General features: G+C 38.6%; 1 protein-coding gene and 1 pseudogene across 1 annotated transcript in view; both read left to right on the top strand.

Moving 5' to 3' along the window:
- Positions 1–19,555, top strand: part of LOC136886353 (aminopeptidase N) — a 305,995-nt gene that overhangs the window by 146,582 nt on the left and 139,858 nt on the right. The window contains exons 8-10 of the mRNA XM_067159096.2: positions 5,745–5,919; positions 9,263–9,368; positions 14,974–15,055. Of these exons, the coding sequence (XP_067015197.2) occupies positions 5,745–5,919; positions 9,263–9,368; positions 14,974–15,055 (363 nt within the window). The remainder of the gene's footprint in view (positions 1–5,744; positions 5,920–9,262; positions 9,369–14,973; positions 15,056–19,555) is intronic.
- Positions 17,376–17,502, top strand: LOC137497108 (5.8S ribosomal RNA; annotated as a pseudogene).

Genomic DNA, 19,555 nt, shown 5'->3' with positions numbered 1-19,555 from the left:
ACTTAACATAATGAGTCTGGCTTATTCACACATCTTCTTCTAATTCCTGACACACTTGCCATTTTCGCAACACAACACAGTATAAAAAGGTCAGACTTCTGCCACACTCACGACGCAACTGACTGGCTTCACTGCACTGCCGCTGCCACGAGCTAAAAATAGACTCTCTTATCTGACTAATTCAATGGAGCGGACATAGTCGGTGAAGGAGGTTTGGATTGACAAACGTACGCAACAATACCAAAGCAAACCACGGCCACTTTAACAACAGCCGATTCGCTGTTATTACAAAGCAGCACTGTGCCGCAGTGACATATTTTCAGACAGTAAAAGGCAAATAACACCAAAACTAGATGTGATACAATAGAACCAATGACATTTCTGAAATCAGGAGACCTTATTTAGTTAAAATCACGTATCAGATGCTTTGCCGCAAAATCATGCTGGGTACTGTAATTGGCAGTAGTGGCGATTATGGGGGCAAGGTGGGGAGTCCCCCTCTGGAGAAAATATTACGATTTAACCGGCTGAAACTTGGAATTATAGGAATTATTTAAAAAAGCCATTTAATAAGCCCTGTTGTCTTATCAGGTAATTCTTTTCTTTTTTCCTTAACCATTACCAAAATTATTAGCGGAAATAAGCAAAAAATATCCTTCGTCCTGGCTAACCGATTTGTGTAGCACCACAGCAAATAGTGGAGACTTTGCCTGTGCTGTGAGGAAGGGTACCAGGGCTATATTTTTTGCCAAGGTATGATTCACCACCTTTCCGTGTGCATTCGTCAGTCTGGCAGTTTCTTTAGTATCTGTTAGTTTTTTAGTGTATAGTCAAATACTAAATGATTTTAATTGTATAATCATGCCATATTTCTTTTTAATTGTAATAAATATGTAATATTGTTCCTTTGGTGAAAGTTTTATTGTATAATCATCATCATCATCATCATCTTCATTTCCCATTTCCAGCTTCCCGGGTCGGATTGTGAATCAAGGACCTCCATCGCTTGCTGTCTCACCACCACTCTTCTCCTTTTTTAAGTACATCTTTTGGTTTCCCTCCCCTCTTCTCTATGCACTCCCACACTGAATCTGTCCACCTCTTTTGGGGTCTTCCTCGTGGTCTCTTTCCTGTTAACTTCTCTGAAAAAGCTATTTTTGGCACTCTCTCTTCTCCCATTCTCATCATATGCCCATACCACTTTAGCTTTGTTGTTTCTATCCTGTCTTGAAGTTTTAAGATTCCTGTCCTTTTCCTTATCTCTTCATTTCTAATTCTATCTTTTCTGGTCTTGCCCTCAATACCTCTTAGGAATTTTATCTCCACTGCTTGTATTCTACTCTCCCCTCATTTTGTTGTAGTCCACGATCCAGCTGCATAGGTTAGTATGGGTTCATAATAGGTTGAATATAATTCTTAAATTTATTCGGGACATCTTGGTTCCAGAAAATATTCCTTACACTCTGGTAGAAGCTGTTTGCTTGTTGTATTCTTTTTCCCAATTTCCTTGGTTATCTTTCCATTTCATATGATCACACTTCCCATGTACTTGAAACTTTTAACCACTTCCAGAATTTTACCATTCATTTGTATCTTCCCCTTCCTTCCTTCCTTCCTTCCTTCCTTCCTTCCTTCCTTCCTTCCTTCCTTCCTTCCCCTACTCATCACTATTGTTTTACTTTTCTCTGTGCTTACTTTCATCCCAAATTTTTCTCTCTCTTGAGTCCATACGTCTACTTGTTTCTGCACTTTCGTTTCATCCTCACCCCATGACTATGATGAATAGTATGGGGGATAGTACACTTCCCTGATGGAGACCAGTTTCAACTTTAAACCATTTTGTTTTTCCTATACTAGTCTTCATACAACTAACACAATTTTTGTACATAGCTTTTATTATTTTTACTTCCACTCTGTTAAATTGTTTTTTTCCTTAATGTGTCCCATACCAACTGTCTGGGCACACTGTCATAAGCTTTCTCAATGTCAATAAATCTCATAACTATGTCTTTTCCAAACTCCCATCTTTTCTCCATCATATGTGTTAATGTAAATATCAGGTAAAACGTTGATCTGTCTTTCCTGAAACCATACTGTTCTTCTTCCATTTCTCCTTCTACCTTCCTTCTCAGTTTTCCTTCCAATATTCTCTCAAATATCGTAGCTATATGGGCAATAAGGGTGAACCCTCTGTAGTTAGTCCTTATCTCCCGGATGCAAGCTCACAGCCGCACGCCCCTAACTACACGGCCAACTCGCCCGGTCTTCTGTTTCTGACATTGATATCTCCTTTTCTTCTTATTCTTTCCCCATTGTTTCTCCTTGCTTCTTCTCACCTACTATTTCACTGTATTTAATATTTAGCAATTCTGAGAAGTATTCTTCCAAAACTTTTTAGTATGTCATCTCTTTGTGTCAATATCTGCCCTGTTTCAGTTTTTAAAAATTTTGTATCTTCCCTATTTTGTAAACTATTCTTCACCAAACCATACAAAACCATTTTACTTCCCTTTATATCCTCCTGTAAAGTTTCTTAGAAACTTTCCCAGCTCTTCTGTTTCTCTTCTTGTACTATTTTCTTACATACCTTTTTGGCTTCTTTATATTTCTGCCAATTATCTGTACTATTGCTGTCTATCCACTTCCTCCAAGCCATTTGTTTCTCTTTAAGTGCTTCCATTAGCCTGCTGTTCCACCAAGGAGTCTCTTTTCCCTCTCTGATAGTCTTCCACAGGTGTTTACTGCATACTTTACAAAACCATTTCTGAAACATGTCCAGTCCTCTTCCACACTGTTCTTTCTTCAAATCCTCTTGAAACTTTTCCCTTATTTTTTTCTCTTTTAACCTCCATCCCTCCATAACTATAGGGGCCAATTATCTCTTCTTTTTCCTATCTGTCTGTTCCAACATGTGCATTCATGTCGCCCATTATTATAACCTCTTTGTCTTCAGTACAACTTTCAAGTTCTTCTAGAAACTCTTCTAAACATTCATCTGCATTCCCCGATTGGGGTGCATAAACCTGTATAAAATCCTTGATTCCACTCTCAAGTCCAACTTTAATTGTCCTGTCACTGATCTGGTCAATTTTGTCCACATATTGTGCTAGGTCTTCTCTTAATATAACACCAACACCATTTATTGCCATCTTTCCTCCACTCCAATATAATCTATAGCCTTTCTTCAATTCTTTTTGACATTTTACCTTCCATTTTGTCTCACTCATTCCCATCATTCCCATTCCCTTTCTTCTCTATATACTCCATCAGTTCTTCTACCTTGCCATTCAAAGTCATGACATTGATGATGCTGATTCTTGTGATGTCTGGTAGCCCACTTCTCACAGTCCCCCCACAGCACTGGGAACTGCACGTCACTTCAGGGTAACGCCTAGCATTTTCTGAGGCCTCGATTCACTCACACTCATTTTTTAGACTGTTTGTATGATGGTTCGCAACTCCCAAAGGCATTTTATTACCTTCTGCCAGGTTCAAATTAGGCCGCCCCTAACATGGAGTCAGACGCCTTTTGTAGCCGCTCCTCTGGAGTACAGACACTCCAGGTTTGCACATTCCATCATCTCCACCGTACCGAAGTCCATCTTCTCTGCCAGAGATGCCGTTGAGGTCTTCACCCATAACCCAGGGCAAGGACCCTCCATATGACCCCTAGAGAGAGGGTGTCCCAGTATTTTAAAGCCCCCAGGAATTGGGCTACCTGTTGGTCCACGGATTGTATTGGGTATTTCAACCAGTCCTACGTACTGTAGGGACACCCTATCCGCTACCTGGGGACATGCTCTGTAGGAGTCAGGTTCCCCTGGTTACTTATTGGAAGTTAACCCCACTCACAAAGGCTGAGGTTATTTACAGATTTTTATTGTATTTATTGTATAATATTGAATCAAAATCTCAAAAAACTATTATTGCCACATTTTGGTAAATTGTCAATCTTTACCTCTCTGTCAAAATTTGCTGAAAGGGCATGAAAAGCTTACCATTTTGTGACCTTTTTTAAAAGTTTTGATGTGTATATATCCCTCCCCCCCCCCACCCACCCACCTCTGCTATATCCCACAAACCCGGGTACTGTTTGCTGTCTGTATATTTTTTTGCCCCTGCACTTTTAATTCCCAATTGCCGCTACTGGTAATTGGCAATGTCACTAAATTCTATTTCTACTCAACAATAACGTGTAAGCTAACATTTTTAAATTACAGGTAGTGATATGAGTTTAGTAAACAACTTCGTGTAGTTTTCAAATGCCTCTTTGTACAATGTATTAGTGGTCAGTCCACCTGGGATAAGAATAACACTTGGCCAGTGGTTAGTCTGGAATGTAATGCATATTCAAAGCATGATTTCCTGGAGAACCATTACAGCTACAAAGGAAGTGAGTATGTTGTTGTTGTCGCTGTTGTCGTTGTTGTCATCGTTGTCGTCGTTGTTGTCGTTGTTGTCATTGTTGTTGTTGTCGTTGTTTAACTCTGAATTGGTCAGTATTCGACATGATGCAGGAGGAATGTCTCCAGGACCTGCCCTAACAGATTAATGTGATTGTTCATCATGAATGTCAGAAGAACTGTCTTAAGTTGCTAGTGCCGGTGAACTGGGCTAACTGCAACAAACTTTGTACGTTTCCTTGTCACCAGTTTTGTGTTGTGTATAAAATATCAATGGTACAAAACAAACATTCTTTATCCAATAAACACACCAACTGCACAATAGATACAACTTAAATTTCTTCAACTTCACAGGTTGAACATAAGATGATTTCTCAGAATACTTCCGTTGGATAATATCTACACTATGTACAGAATCTATATTGCCAATACACATTTCTTTATCAAGAGTTTGTCAGACAAAGCCATTTAATTATGCCTATTTATACTATTTATAAGATTCTGAGTTTCCAGGACACAAACTAAAGAACAAGAGTTTTGTAATCTAAGTAAGTAATCTAAGTTCTGAAGTATACCATTCTGTGAGAATGCTGCTGTCAACATTGATTCTAGACATATGAGAGCAACAGCCTGCTTGTTAAGACAAAGTCTTTGAAAAGAGAATTCTATTCCATGTAGACGATGGGCACGTCCTGAGGTGAGACCTCTTGGTTAACTTCAGTCGATCTGTTTATGACACATTCTTAATAGGGAGTGCTCCTATGTGTCTGAAATTTGGAGAAGTAAACCGCTGGATGGCAATCTGCCTTCTCCTGCTGGCTCTTCTCCTTATATACTCATTGAGCAGTGATGTCGGCACTGCTGTCTGCTCACCGGCCGAAACTCGCTGTCACAAAGTGGAATATTCCTCGCACAGCGCACCAGTTTCAAATCAGGCACCACAACAGTCATCCTGACAGAACTTCAGTTATAATGTGGGAAGTGTAGGATGAGTAGAAAGGCAAATATACATAGAAAAAGGGAAGAGAGAATTTAAAAATGAATACAGGTGATTAAAGACGAGAATATGGGATATACTTCCTCTCTTTCAAACTCTTGTTGTGTCGCCTAAAGCATCACATATTAATTTATATTACTGTTGTTGTACTGTACCCTAAGAGAATCACTGACTCTAGAATATATATGTTTATGTGTTTCTTCTACAGTCCTATCTCTCTCTATTAGAATTGTTTTCAAAAGTAAATGAGTCTTGAGAAACATTTGACTTTTTGGAACATGCAAGTCTGAGTTCTGTTCTGCTCTATTTGGCCAGTCTGCTAACATTTAATATTCTGTTTTCAGGGAAGATGATCTGGTTGGAGAGTCAATGCAAGTATCACTCACAACTGAGATTGGTTACCAGTGGTTGGGTCACCTGACAACTCCATATCCCAGATGGAATGAAATTCATATCAACAAGGCCCTCATCAATTTCCTCACTTCTCGGCGACTTCAGAACATTTCTATTGCTTATGATGTAAGTTGAAATGAATTCTTATTACAATATTGAGGGTTGACAAATAGAAAGCACCTGTACTATAAAATGTAATTTCTCACTTTGTCAGTTTTGATAGTGTACATAGGGCAGCAGGGCTTTGGGGGGAGGGGGTGCTAGGTCTTTTCTGCCACCCCTCCAAAACAATCTTAGGGGGCAGAGTGTCATTTTACCCCCCAAAAAATTCTCATCCTAGATGTTAAGTCCCTTTACACTGAAATGTGGAGTTTGGCGTGTACACAAGGAGGCTGCTAATGCGTTAGATCTGGAAGAGTTGACAGATGATTTTATATCAAGAAATGAGATTAGGAAGCAGACATTCCTTCAGAGAACTATATTTCATAACAGAGATTGTTAAGCCAGTACATCTGGTGGTAGAGCTTATCACATTTCATATCATGAAATGAATGAAAATGAAATGGCGTATGGCTTTTAGTGCTGGGATATGTCCGAGGACTTTGGCTCGCCAGGTGCAGGTCTTTTGATTTGCCGCCCATAGCTGACCTGCGCGTCATGATGAAGATGAAATGATGATGGAGACAACACATACACTCAGTCCCCATGCCAGGGGAATTAACCAATTATGGTTAAAATTCCCAGCACTGCCGGGAATCGAACCCGGGACCCCTGTGACCAAAGGCCAGCACACTAACCATTTAGCCATGGAGCATGAAATGAATAATGCACAGCAATAGGATATTTATTCAGAAAATGTATTTGTGAAGCAAGTTCTACTTTTCCTGTTTACTTGTGGTTAATTTTGATACATAAGACATTCCATCAAAATATGTATTTATTAATAAAGTTCTATTCTTTTCTCTTTTTGTGAATATTATTGAAAACTCCGTACATAAGATTCATTCAGAAAATGTACTTGAGAACTAAGTTCTATTTATTGTTCTGTTTTACTGTTTGGTTGTGAATATTGTTAATATATAGGAATGTAATTAGTTATTCATCATTCCACATGCCCTCGTTCATTCTAATCCTCCCCCCCCTCCCCCCAAACAATTACTTGAAGTTATTGACATAGAAGCAAGGACAGTACCATTTGGTAAACTCTTGAATAAAAAGTAAAAAAGGAGAAACATCCCTGTACTCAGTTCCTATTTTACTCAGACAAGCATTAATACAGGTAGGTTTAAATAGAAGTCAACATTAAATATCCTCCACGAGACTGTCTTCGACTGTCACTTCAAATATTACCTCACTCTGTATATCTGAAGTACTATGTTGGTCTCCGGATTCCAAGATTGCAGGTTCAAACCTGGGAAAGATTGTCGTATTTTTGAAGGGTAAAAAAGAGTCCGTTTGGCACTCCATGTTGTATTACTGAAAACTCTGTACATAAGATTGAGAAACAAGTTCTATTTATAATTCTGTTTTACTGTTTGATTGTGAATATTGTTAATACACAGGAATGTTATTAGTTATTCATCATTCCACATGCCCTTATTCATGTTAATCATCCCTCCCCACCCCGAATAATTACTTGAAATTACTGACATAGAAGCAAGGACAGTGCTACAACCGGTCTTTATTAGATAAAATTAATTAAAACTCAGCCAAAGAGATTTGTTTCTTCACCACTGGTAGAGTAAAACAAAATGTCAAAATTTACATTCAGGCAGTCTGAATGCCATCAGATAAAAAGTCTGCACATGGTACCTGATGCCATATGTTTATCATTACTTGAAATATTTAAATCAGCCTGCATTTGTAAATTCCAACATTTATATGGCTTGTGTTTGGGTTTGTAAGGCATTAATTATTATATACCAAACTCACATAATTTCCTCCCTTTTGTTTTCACATATTGGAGATAAATAGTTTCCAGTATTATTGTTCTGTCTTGTTTTAGATGTACTGAGAAAGTGTAAAAGCAAACTCATCTCTGTACAGGCCACGAATGCCCTTGGAGGGTTGCAAGGTAAAGGCTTCCACTATCCGTAACTTTGGCACTTGGTCGGGTAGAGTGGTCAGCTTTACACCCGGCCACCTTTGCTCCAGGAATTAACACGGTACTCATTTTTGGTTCAGGCTGCGTAAACCTCAGGACCATGTGCACCTCTGGAAGTGGAAATCTTGTTCCTTAAATTTTTTCTTCTTCCTGAAAGGGGAATTGAAACCACAGACTTCTGGATAAACCGAGCATGCTTTCACCACCTCGGCCAGGCAGCCCCTACTGAAAAAGTGTAAGATATACATAAAATAAAGCAACCTCTTACAGAGGGAAATACCCTATTTAAATATCATCCACCCAAGATAACTGAGCATCATAATTATGTAGCATGTTACTGAATGAAAAAAAACATTTAAGTAGTATTTCATTAAATCAGTACTCTAATTTTCATGGAATGTACCAGTAGCTGTTGTTCTCTCTCTCTCTCTCTCTCACACACACACACACACACACACACACACACACACACACACACACACACACACACACACACACACACCCTTGCTGTCTATTCTATGGAACTTTTCACTAATCATATCCATTTCCTTGTTCTGGAGATTTTCTACCCTTATTTTTCTGCAGATCAGATAGTGACCTCTATCATCAAAAATTACCAGAATACCTGCACATTCCTAACAGATTTCCTGAATTCAAAGTCTCTTGTGTTATAGTCTATTATGGATCTGATGCACCGACTCATCCATGTGTAGCAGTGAATAGCCTTATGCTTAAAGAATATATTCGTAACTGCTAATCGAATACTAGCACAAGAATCCAGTAAATGCTTCCCATTCCTATTAGCTTCCATATCTTCCTCACATTTATCCATCACCTTGTCAAATCCTTCAGTACTATTTTCATTTCTTTCTTTGAAATTGCCCATAAAACTTGTCAAATTCATCCTCATCTACACCCTCACATGGTGAATAGACCGAGAATATTCTCGACCTAATTACTCCTACTGCTAAATCTACCCACATCATACGCTCACCTATATGCCTAACAGAAACTATGTTGCATGCAATAGTATTCCTAATGCACAGTCTGACCCCACACTCTGCCCCTCTCTTTTTAACACCTGTTACGAATACTTTATAATCCCCTATATCTTTCTCGTTATCTCCCCTTACACGAATATTATTAACCCCAAACACACCAAGACACAACCTCTGTTTTCAGGATTCTAAAATTATGATGTAGTTAACCATCTTCATTCATAAATGTTGTAGCTGGGAAGGGGTATTTAGTCCACTTCAAAAGTCTTTGTCATGATAGGATTCAACTTTGGAGTGCAAGAACAATTTCACTTTGACCCATTTGCTCTTCTGTTGGCTACATTAAAAAATGTTATTTTATTTCTAGTGGAGCAGTACGATTACCAATGACCATGGTCTATACTACGAATATAGCCGCAGACGTCCCTATGCAATGGTAGCATCAATGAAGGAGTCCATCAGAGTTATGAAAAGTAAGTGGAGCTGAAGATACACTTATCTGTCTTTCTTTCCCACACTAAATGTTTATTTTTCATCTCTCTTAACACCTGAATGCAATGTAATGAAATTTTACTCATCCAGTCAATGCTATGAAGATAATCATCATCATCGTCATCCTAAACCATCTCCAGTTTCCCAGGTGTGGTATATGAGCCTCCTTCATCTCATCCTGTCCTTGTACTATTCCTCCTCCACCAACTTGTTCCAATCATGACCTCTCAGCAGTACATCGTTCTTAACTAAATCTATTTCTTTCGTGACCTTCCCACGGATTGTCTTCCTCCTACTTTTCTGTCAAGTTCCTTCCTTGCAGTTCTGTTAACTGGCATCCTTTTCATGTGACTAAACCACTTCAGTCTTGATATCTGAATCTTACTGAGTAGAAAATCATCTATTCCTACTTCTTCTCTGATTTTCTCATTCATAATCTTGTCTTTCCTGGTTTTCTGGATCACAGGGCGTAGGAATTTCATTTCAGCTGCCTGGAGTTTGGAATTATCTCTATTGGTCAGTGTTGTGGTTTCAAGACTGTATGTAAGAATTGGTGTATAATAGGACTTGTACAATGTCATTTTTGTTTGCATAGGTATTTGCTCATCCCACAGCAAGTGTCTCACCTGGTGGTAAAATTGTGTTGCCTTATTGATTCGATTGTACACCTCATGTTTTGCTAGGTTGTCATTTGATAGAATGCTACCCAAGTATTTGAAAACTGGAATGCTGTTCAGTTGGGCTTCATTTAACTTGACTATTGGTTCTTCTCCTTCCCCATACACTTTCATCACCACCGTCTTGGTCTTACTGATGTTTAAACCATATTTCTTAAACTCCTCATTCCAGCTTTGCATTCTCTCTCCCAATTCCTCTTCTGAGTCACTCCATATCGCAACATCATCTGCAAATGTGAAGGCTTTGATATCTCCATGTTCTTTCCTTTTAATAGATTTCATTACTACATCCATCACAATAATAAATAGAAGTGGTGACAATGTGCTGCCCTGCTGCACTCCTCTCTTTGTTTCAAACCAGTCCGACAAACCACATCCGACTTGAATACAATTTCTATTCCCACTATACAACATTTTCACTTTGTCTATGAGGCTGTCTCGCACTTAAAGTTCTTTCATACATTGCCAAATTCTTTTCCTTGGTACACTGTCATAGGCTTTCTCACTGTCCAAAAATATTAGAAATAAAGGCTTGTTCTTCTCCTAGTATTTTTCTATTAGCATCCTAATTGCAAATATAAGGTCTGCAGTTGACCTTCCTGGTCTGAAACTATACTGCTCTTCTTCCAAAATTGGTTCAACAATATCTCTGATTTGGTCTCTTCTTCTTCTTCTTCTTCTTTTATGACCACATAGGATCACTTTAGTCAGTCCGTCGTTCAGGTCTCTTTGAAGGGATTGTTTGGGCTTTGCGGTCCTCCCAGTACTTCTTCAGACGCTCCGATCTTCGTGCCCTTTCCTCAGTTGAAAATGTGCGTGTTGTTGGTTTGTTTTGTGTAAGGGTAAAGCGGAGGTTTGTATTCTTGAGTTTTGTATTCAATTTTATCTTATTTTTGGTGTCTTCTGTTGTAAGGCCTATTTCCTTCAGATCCTCTCTTACTTCTCTGATCCATTTACATCCTGTTGTGGTATTTTTTGAGACGAGATTGTGTTGTACTAGTTGTTTCAGAAGTCTCGAGTCCTGCATCCTCATGATATGTCCAAAGAATCCCAGTCTCCTCTTACGCATAGTATCTGTAATGGGTTCTAGCTCTTTGTACACGACTTTGTTAGGTATTAACCGCCACTGTCCATCTTTCTGATATTTTTTGTTGATACAGGTTCTTCCAATCCTCCTTTCAATTTTCTGAAGTCTGTCAGTCTTTGATTGTTTATTCAGGTAAAAGAGTGTTTCTGCTGCATATGTAGCTTCCGGTTTTATAACTGTGTTGTAGTGTTTTATTTTTGTATTTATTGATAGACATTTCTTTTTGTAGATATCCCATGTTACTTTTTGTGCTTTAGCTAATCTATTTGTTCTTACTTGGATTGAGATTTTTTCATTTAAGTTATGTGTTATTACTTCTCCAAGATATTTAAACTGAGTTACTATTTTGATTTTATTACCATTTATGGTGACTTCTTTTACCTGTGTTGGTTTTTGGGGCATAATTTCTGTTTTTTCAAATGATATTTTGAGGACAATTTTATTTGCAATGTTTTGAAGTTCTGATATCTGGGTTTTTGCTTCTTTTATGTCCACTGCTAGTAATGCTAAATCGTCAGCAAAACCCAGGCAATTTGTTTTGATTTTTCGGCCAATCTTTATTTTGGGGGGACATTTTCTAAACCATTCCCTCATTACCATTTCTAGAGCACAGTTAAATAATAGTGGTGAGAGCCCATCTCCCTGCCGTAGTCCAGTTTTAATTTCAAATGTCTCTATTATTTGTTCCAATATTTTCAGGACATGAGACAGTAGCGTAATACCACAATAATTAGTACATTTTTGTTGGTTTCCTCCTCCCGAATCTTGTTGAGAAATCTGTAGAGCCATTGGATCCCTGGAATTCCCGCTATTTTCAGCATATCTGCACTTAGTTCGTCTATGCCCACTGCCTTTCTTTTCTTCATGCTCTTGAGCGCATTTTCAACCTCAAGCCATGTAATTGGTGGTTCAGTTGTGGTTCCTCGACTTGGCTCTCCTCTATCCATTGTTATGTTTACTGTATCTCCATTCGGCAACTTTTCAAAATAGATCTTGAGTTCCTGTTTAATTTCTCCCTCTTCTTGTGCCAGAGTTCCATCATCACGTTCTATTGCTGTTATGGTCTCTTAATACCTTTGCTTATTTTTTCACTACTCTGTATAGCAATTTCATATTTCCTTTACTGTCCTCTTCCAGTTTGTCTGCAAACTTATTCCATTTATTCTCTTTTTCTTCCCTTAAAATGTTCTTTACAGCAAGTTCCTTGGAGTCTTTGTATTTCTTGTTCATTGCATTCTTGTCCCTGTTTTTGTTTTTCCTTATCCAGTGCTTCTTTATTTGGTTTCCTTTCTTTCACCACTGTTTTCACTCTATCATTCCACCATGGTGTCTCCTTTTTTTCTTTTGATGGAACTTGTAACTCCACATAGGTTTTTCTGGCTTCTTCCACAAAGGTGTTTTGGAAAGCTTTCCACTCTTCATTAACGTTGGTTACTTCACCCTTCGGCAGACTCTGTTGGACAGCTTTCTCCCATTTCAGGAAAGCACTACTCTCTTTAGGGGGTCTGAAGAAATGCCTACCTGAAAACAATTGGTCATATCCAGACCTACAGCCGGGTAGACAAAACACGTGGACACATTGCGGCGGTACCTCCCATGCTGAAACCACTGTCTTCAAACACAATGATTCTACTACTGTTTTTAAGACATAACACAACTCACACTATTCACTAATGAATACACCAATAATGTAAAACTGCCTAAAGCTCTTTTTTTTTTAAAAAAAAGATTGTTTTACGTCGCACCGACACAGGTAGGTCTTATGGCGACAATGGGATCGGAAAGGCCCAGGAGTGGGGAGAAAGCGGCCGTGGTCTTAATTGAGGTACAGCCCCAGCATTTGCCTGGTGTGAAAATGAGAAACCACGGAAAACCATCTTCAGGGCTGCTGACAGTGGGGCTTGATCCCACTATCTCCCAGATGCAAGCTCACATCAGTGCACCCCTAACTGCATGGCCAACTCACCCGGTCCTTAACCTCTTAACAGCGACAATGGAGAGCAATATAAATTATAACATGACACAAATGTAATGCACACTAATGACAAGTCTCATCTGCTGCTGGCTCAGGTAACTGTGCTGCTGCTTGTCGAAGGACCACCATTTTCTTCAGTCAGCTTTTGGGTGACAGGAGAAGAGCATACACTTCCTCTGTTTTAAGCTATGCTCAAAGCACAGAAGGCTCTATTTTAATGTGAATAAGAAATAAGAAATCAATAAGATTTTGTCATCTTGTTTCTTTTCTTTGTTTTCATATGTAACATTTTCTAATGCCAGTAATTTTGTGAATTAAAAGCAGATATCGTCTTCTGTGCTTGCAATTCTGGTGGGAATATAAATTACAGGTTTGAGAACAGTAGGGGGAAGAGTATATCTTATTGAACACTTGCCCTGAAGAACATATATACTACTAGTGGCCCTGGCTATTGCTATTGAAACTTGTTTTGTAGGCTCTGACTAAAATTTATTTTTAAAAGTTTTGATGGACCTTGGCCCACCAAGCAACCGCTGCTCAGCCGGAATGCCTGTACACTGTGAGGCAATGTGCAGTGAGTGTCTAATCCTCTCAGCTGTTGTTCTAGGCTTTCCTGGGCCACTATCTTACCATCAGATAACTTCTTGATTGTTCTCACATGCACTGAGTGAATCTCGAACTAGCCCTCAAATCTGGGTTTGAATCCCTGACGTGGCTGAGAGTCACATTCAGGGTCTGCGAGGAAGAGGCAGGCTTGCTACCCCTAGACCGCAGGACTGGTGACTAAAATGTAATTTAGACCAGGGCCTCTCAAACGCCCAAAATCTCACGCGTGCAAATCGAGGCGCAAGAGCTTCGTGCACTGTGCATCGGTCCCGCTCGGCTCGGCTTGGCTCGGACCAACGCTTCATCTCTGGGCTACTCGGCTAAGCTCAGCTCAGATTTGGAGTGCTACGGAGCAAGTGAGGAAGAGGGAGACAGGGGGGAGCAAGCGAGACAGGCATGGGGAAAGAGAGAGCGCTATTGCTCCACATCGAGGAGTGGGGGTCTGCACTCTGGTCAACCAAGCGAAGTTGTCTTTAGCACTATGCACAGTGCATGCACCAGGCGCATGCACCCTGAGAGGCCCTGATTTAGACTATATTCCTGATCTTACCTTCCCATCTTTGACTGTGATTCACCAGTGCAAATCTTCTGATATTCATCTAGAGGCCATCTTTTTTTGATAGTTGTTAGTACTCATTGCTATAATATTATACAAGTGGTTCATATTTATTATTTTAATTTTAGACAATGGGGAAAGATTGGTAGAGTATGACTTGTTAATTGGTAGGGGAGGGGGTTGATAATTGAGTTTCTCTAAGAGATCGTTCAATTTAGGTAATTGTTGATTGACTTCAATGGTAGTGGCTGAGCCTAAAAGTGCTGTTGAACCAAGCAGCCTATGGAAGACATTTTTGAATTTCATTAGAGAGAGAGCAACTTGTTTAATCTCAATTGATAAATTATCATCATAAACTGGAGTAAAAAAATGGTGTAGTTTTCATACCTGCAATTTTTATTAATACGAGTATTGTTTAGTACTGTTTCCAGGGCTTTCAGAACAGAAATGCTAGTGTAATAAATACTAAATCCAGAATTTATGCTCACTCTGTATTATGAGAAATATTTATATGACTCATTAGCATTCAAAGGTTTTTTCATTAATGTTAATATTTGTCACAATAATGAAGTCTAATATGTTGGAAATAAATTATTAATTGAATACCTTTGATATTAAATAATATGCTTCCTAAAATACTAGTACTACTTCTGAGTCACTAAACATTAAATGGTATTATTTCTAGCACAGTGGTTGTTCAAGATGCTGTACTGTACTTTGTCTGGGAAGACTTTCAAGGAAGGTTTGAGGAGATTCATAAGAGATAGGTAAGGAGTCACAACCTATATTAAAATTTCTGTTTTTATTTCAACAACAAATGCATTCAGGTTCCTTCAACTAGAGGCTACCCAGTAGACAAAGTATTCCAAAATACATGTCTTTATAATTTTTATGGTCAGAGAGCAGCAGGTCAGCTCTTCAGCATGTCACTCATAACTATCATACAGCAGGTTTCTCAGAATAGCAATTGAACCCTTTTCAATCACCAAGGCCAGTATGTTTATGTTATCCAATTTAAACAGCTTATAGAACTGTGCAAAGCTGGCTTTTATTGTGTATCTAGCTCCAACCATTAGTCCAACTACTTCTACAGATGTTAGCCCATTCTCTTTTTTTTATAGTATGAAGTTGTGGATTCTTAGGTGTCACACATTTTGAATGAATATCCACTGGTTTGGTATCAGATACCTCTATTCTAATGGTAGCGTCAACTATAAATTAATGAGACAAGCCTGTTGGAATGCCAAGCATATCTGTCTGCTTAGAGGATCCATTGAGCATTAAGTTCACCTACTTTCTTGTATACTTCGTATTGTTGTTCCCATAAGGCATCAGTAATCATGCTTTGAATGTGGTAATAGTGGACCTTTCAAAGAGCTTCACCATGCTTGCAGGCATCCAAGGTGTGTGAAAGGATTTCTAACTCACTGTGGCAGTGGCAACAGTGATTTTCATTTTGAAATTTTCTTGGTAGCACACAGACCGGATATAATTATGTAAGCAATGATTTTGGATGAATCTGGTAATTCACAGCTAGATAATCCCTCAAACTATGTCACCCATCTTTTATTCACCATATACTCCTTGAACAGGAGAAATTCCTTGGCCTTATTAAGAAAGGAGCATTATCTTTCATATTCTCTCAGGTGTAGGTCTTGTCTCAGTTGCCAAGTACTTACAAGTTCTGAATTGGCTTGCTTGCTAGACAAATCTATTTTTTTTTTTCAAATATTCAACATGGGCACTGCATGTGTGGATTACATTAATATTATTAGAACTGATAAGGACATGTACTAACCTAAGTAATAGAATGAAATATTGCAGAACAATAGGGTTGAATTTAAATTCAAATCTTATCAAGACTAAATTTTTGTAGGATTTTGTAACATTCTTTGTTCTCTGGGAAGTTTGAACAATTGATATGATGTGCTGAGAAGGGACCTAACCATCATTTTTCCAAGTGTCTGTATAGCCCACAAGACAAAAAGTTGTCATGCAGCCAAACAAATAATTTCTTTAGTATTAGTTAAATTCCAAAGCACTTACAAAGTATCTACATTTGGTATCCAAAAAGGAACAAGCACAGGAAAATAAAGATTACCTGTACAAGATCAGACTGGTACTGGATCTTGTGTGAGTTTTCAGAGAGATTTATGCAGTCAGAAAAGGAACTGTGTATTGATGAAGCCATGATCCCTTTCAAGGGCAGGCTAAGAATGAAATAGTACATAAAATCCAAACATACCAAATGGGGAATGAAGCCATGGGTTCTAGCTACAAGGTCTGGTTAACTTAACAATGAACTCTAATGTAATAACTAGATATTTTGGGCTTTCATTTAGTAGAACAATTATCTTTATATGTTTGTTGGTTCTTGTATAATATGATTTTCTATAAATGCCTGAACTTTTAACTGGCAGCCTAAGAAAAAATACTTTTATTTCTGGGGACAACATGCCTATAAATGTGGCCAGGAGAGGGTTAATATGGCTTCAAGTTCCTGTCTTTCTGTTTTTCACTTGTCATTTGTTTGTTCCTTTCAATTACTTATAATGAGCTGTCAGGTTTCTTTCCTCTTTCTGTTTTTGTCATGTCTTCCTTGCCTTTTACTACCTGTATTCAACTTAATTCTTTTGTGTTTCGGACATTGCGAATCTGATCGTTGGATCTATTATCTATTATCTTTGAAGTCTATCATGTCCATTCAACAGAGTATACCATTATGTGGAAGAGACCAGGAGATGCAGGAAGTTATCATATATAATTCATTATAATTAGGCAACCAGGTGTTGGATTGCAAGACGTTCCCAGGAGCAGACATGGACTCGGACCACCACTTGGTGGTCACGAAATGTCATCTGAAGTTGCAGAAATTGAAGAAAAGAAGGACTGCAAGAAGATGGGATCTAGATAAGTTGAAAGACGTTCGGCATTGGGTACCTACCTCCTCGCTCAGTGGAGGGTACCCGTCGCGGCTTCGGCCCGGCGGGAAGGTTTTAAATGAGCTCTTTGACGAGAAACCCATGAAAATGATTGCTTTTCCTCCACTCACCGTGGAGAGAACGATCGAAAAATGAAAAAAAAAAAAACCCTGAACGGTGGATCACTCGGCTCGTGGGTCGATGAAGAACGCAGCAAATTGCGCGTCGACATGTGAACTGCAGGATACATGAACATCGACATTTCGAACGTATGAAGGATTATTTCAGGGAACATGTTGCACAAGGACTAAATGAAAAAGCTGAAAGAAAACACAATAGATATAGAGTGGACAGCCTTGAAGAATGAGATCAGTAGGGCTGCTGAAGACAAATTAAGAAGAAAGGTAAGACAAAGTAAGAATCAGTGGATACCTCACAAGATACTAGACCTAATCGATGAATGATGAAAATACAAGAATGCAAAAAATGAGGAGGGCAGAAAAGAATACAGGTGATTCAAGAATGAAGTACGGTAGATAAAAAGTGTAGGTCAGATAAGAAGGAATGGCTGAAAGAGAAATGCAAGGCTTTTGAAGGTTGTATTGTTGTAGGAAAGGTAGATGCTGCAAATCTTTGGAGAAAGGAAAAGTAGGTGTATGAATATTAAGAGCTCAGATGGAAAACCAGTTCTGGGGAAAGAAGACATGGCAAAAATATGGCAGGAACATATTCAACAAATGTATCAAGGGAAAGAAGTAGATGCCACATACATGGCATTTGTAGATCTGGAAAAGGCATATGATAATGTTGAACAAGAAGAGGCTGTTGATGCTGATGAAATGGGAGACCAATTTTGAGGTCAGAATTCAACAGAGCTTTGAGAGACCTAAATAGCAACAATGCACCTGAAATTGACAACATACCCTAAGAATTACTGACTGCTTTAGGGGAAACCAGCACGGGGAGGTTATCCATTTAGTGTGTAAGAAGTATGATACAGGAAAAATGCCATCCAATTAGAGACAGAATGTTGTCATACCTGTTCCAAAGAAAGCAGGTGCTGACAAGTGACCCCACCATTAGTGACCATTGCAAAATTTGAACACATATTATTTACAGAAGAATGGAAAGACAAGCTGAAGCTGAGTTGGGAGAAGATCACTTTGATTTCAGAAGAAATATAAGAACATGTGAAGCAATCCTGACTTTACAACTGATCTTAGAGGATCAAATTAAAACACAGAAGCCCACATACATGGCATTCGTAGATCTGCAAAAGGTATTTGATAATGTTGATTGGACCAAGCTATCGTATTTCACTGCATAATCGTCACACTTCTTATATAAAAATTTTCAAAAAATTGTAGGGTGTGACCATTAAGCGAAGAATTTTTATTACTCAAAAAAATTGTAACTAAATTGTATTTGATAAAAGTGTAAGGTGCATGTAATACTCATATACATGCATTGAAATAATTAAAATAGTCCGAATCAAATGTATAAATAAATAAATAATATCAGTATATGTATGACGCATGGCAATTAGAGTATGGTTCCAATGTATGGGACCCTCACCAGGACTGCTTGATTCAAGAACTGGAGAAAAAGTCCAAAGAAAAGCAGCACGATTTGTAGTTTGACGACGTGGTCATGAGACAATGTACAATTTATTCACCAGTGATATTATAAGTTCCCATCTGAAATATGTAAAAGGCTGTAAGTTATCTCTTGTCGGCAACGTTACTGGGAAATATCAGTATCGCACACATTTGTCTGCTAGTACCGCACTGATTTCAATGCCTTGCAACCAGGAGTACAATGGTATCAAAAAGTGCAGGCGAATGGCAACAAAGAGTCACTGAGAATCTATTTTATGAAAAAAAGTTAATATTTGTTCTTGTCACTGGTAAATATCGAATGAATCTGTCCTTTTTTTATTAACGCTGTCATGTAATCAGCTGCCGTGGGCCACTTTCGTGTGGCCTGCTATAATACAAAACCTAACATTCTGATATTGGGAAATTTACGAGTGGGTACATCCCTGCTTGTAACTCTTGTAGTTCAGGGTGGGCCTTTCTATGTCGTGGGGGGGTATGATGTAGGCTTTTTCTGTTTCATGTTTATTAGGTAGATCTGCTCTCATGGAAGTATCAACTGATCTGGAATGTACAGATGCATGTGTTTGTTTGTGAGTGACATGATTACTGTACTCGGGACATGTGTAGACTGGCTATAACACATGTTATTACAAGAAAACTGTACTGTGTAGAGAAATAGCACGCTGGGATGTACCCTGCAATGACAGCAAAGCTTCTGCATATCACTGTTTAAACAATACATTGATTT

The sequence above is a fragment of the Anabrus simplex genome, chromosome 1 (assembly GCF_040414725.1).
Source record: "Anabrus simplex isolate iqAnaSimp1 chromosome 1, ASM4041472v1, whole genome shotgun sequence".
In the NCBI taxonomy this organism is placed as follows: Eukaryota; Metazoa; Arthropoda; class Insecta; order Orthoptera; family Tettigoniidae; genus Anabrus; species Anabrus simplex.
This window is presented reverse-complemented; position numbering and strand designations above follow the sequence as displayed.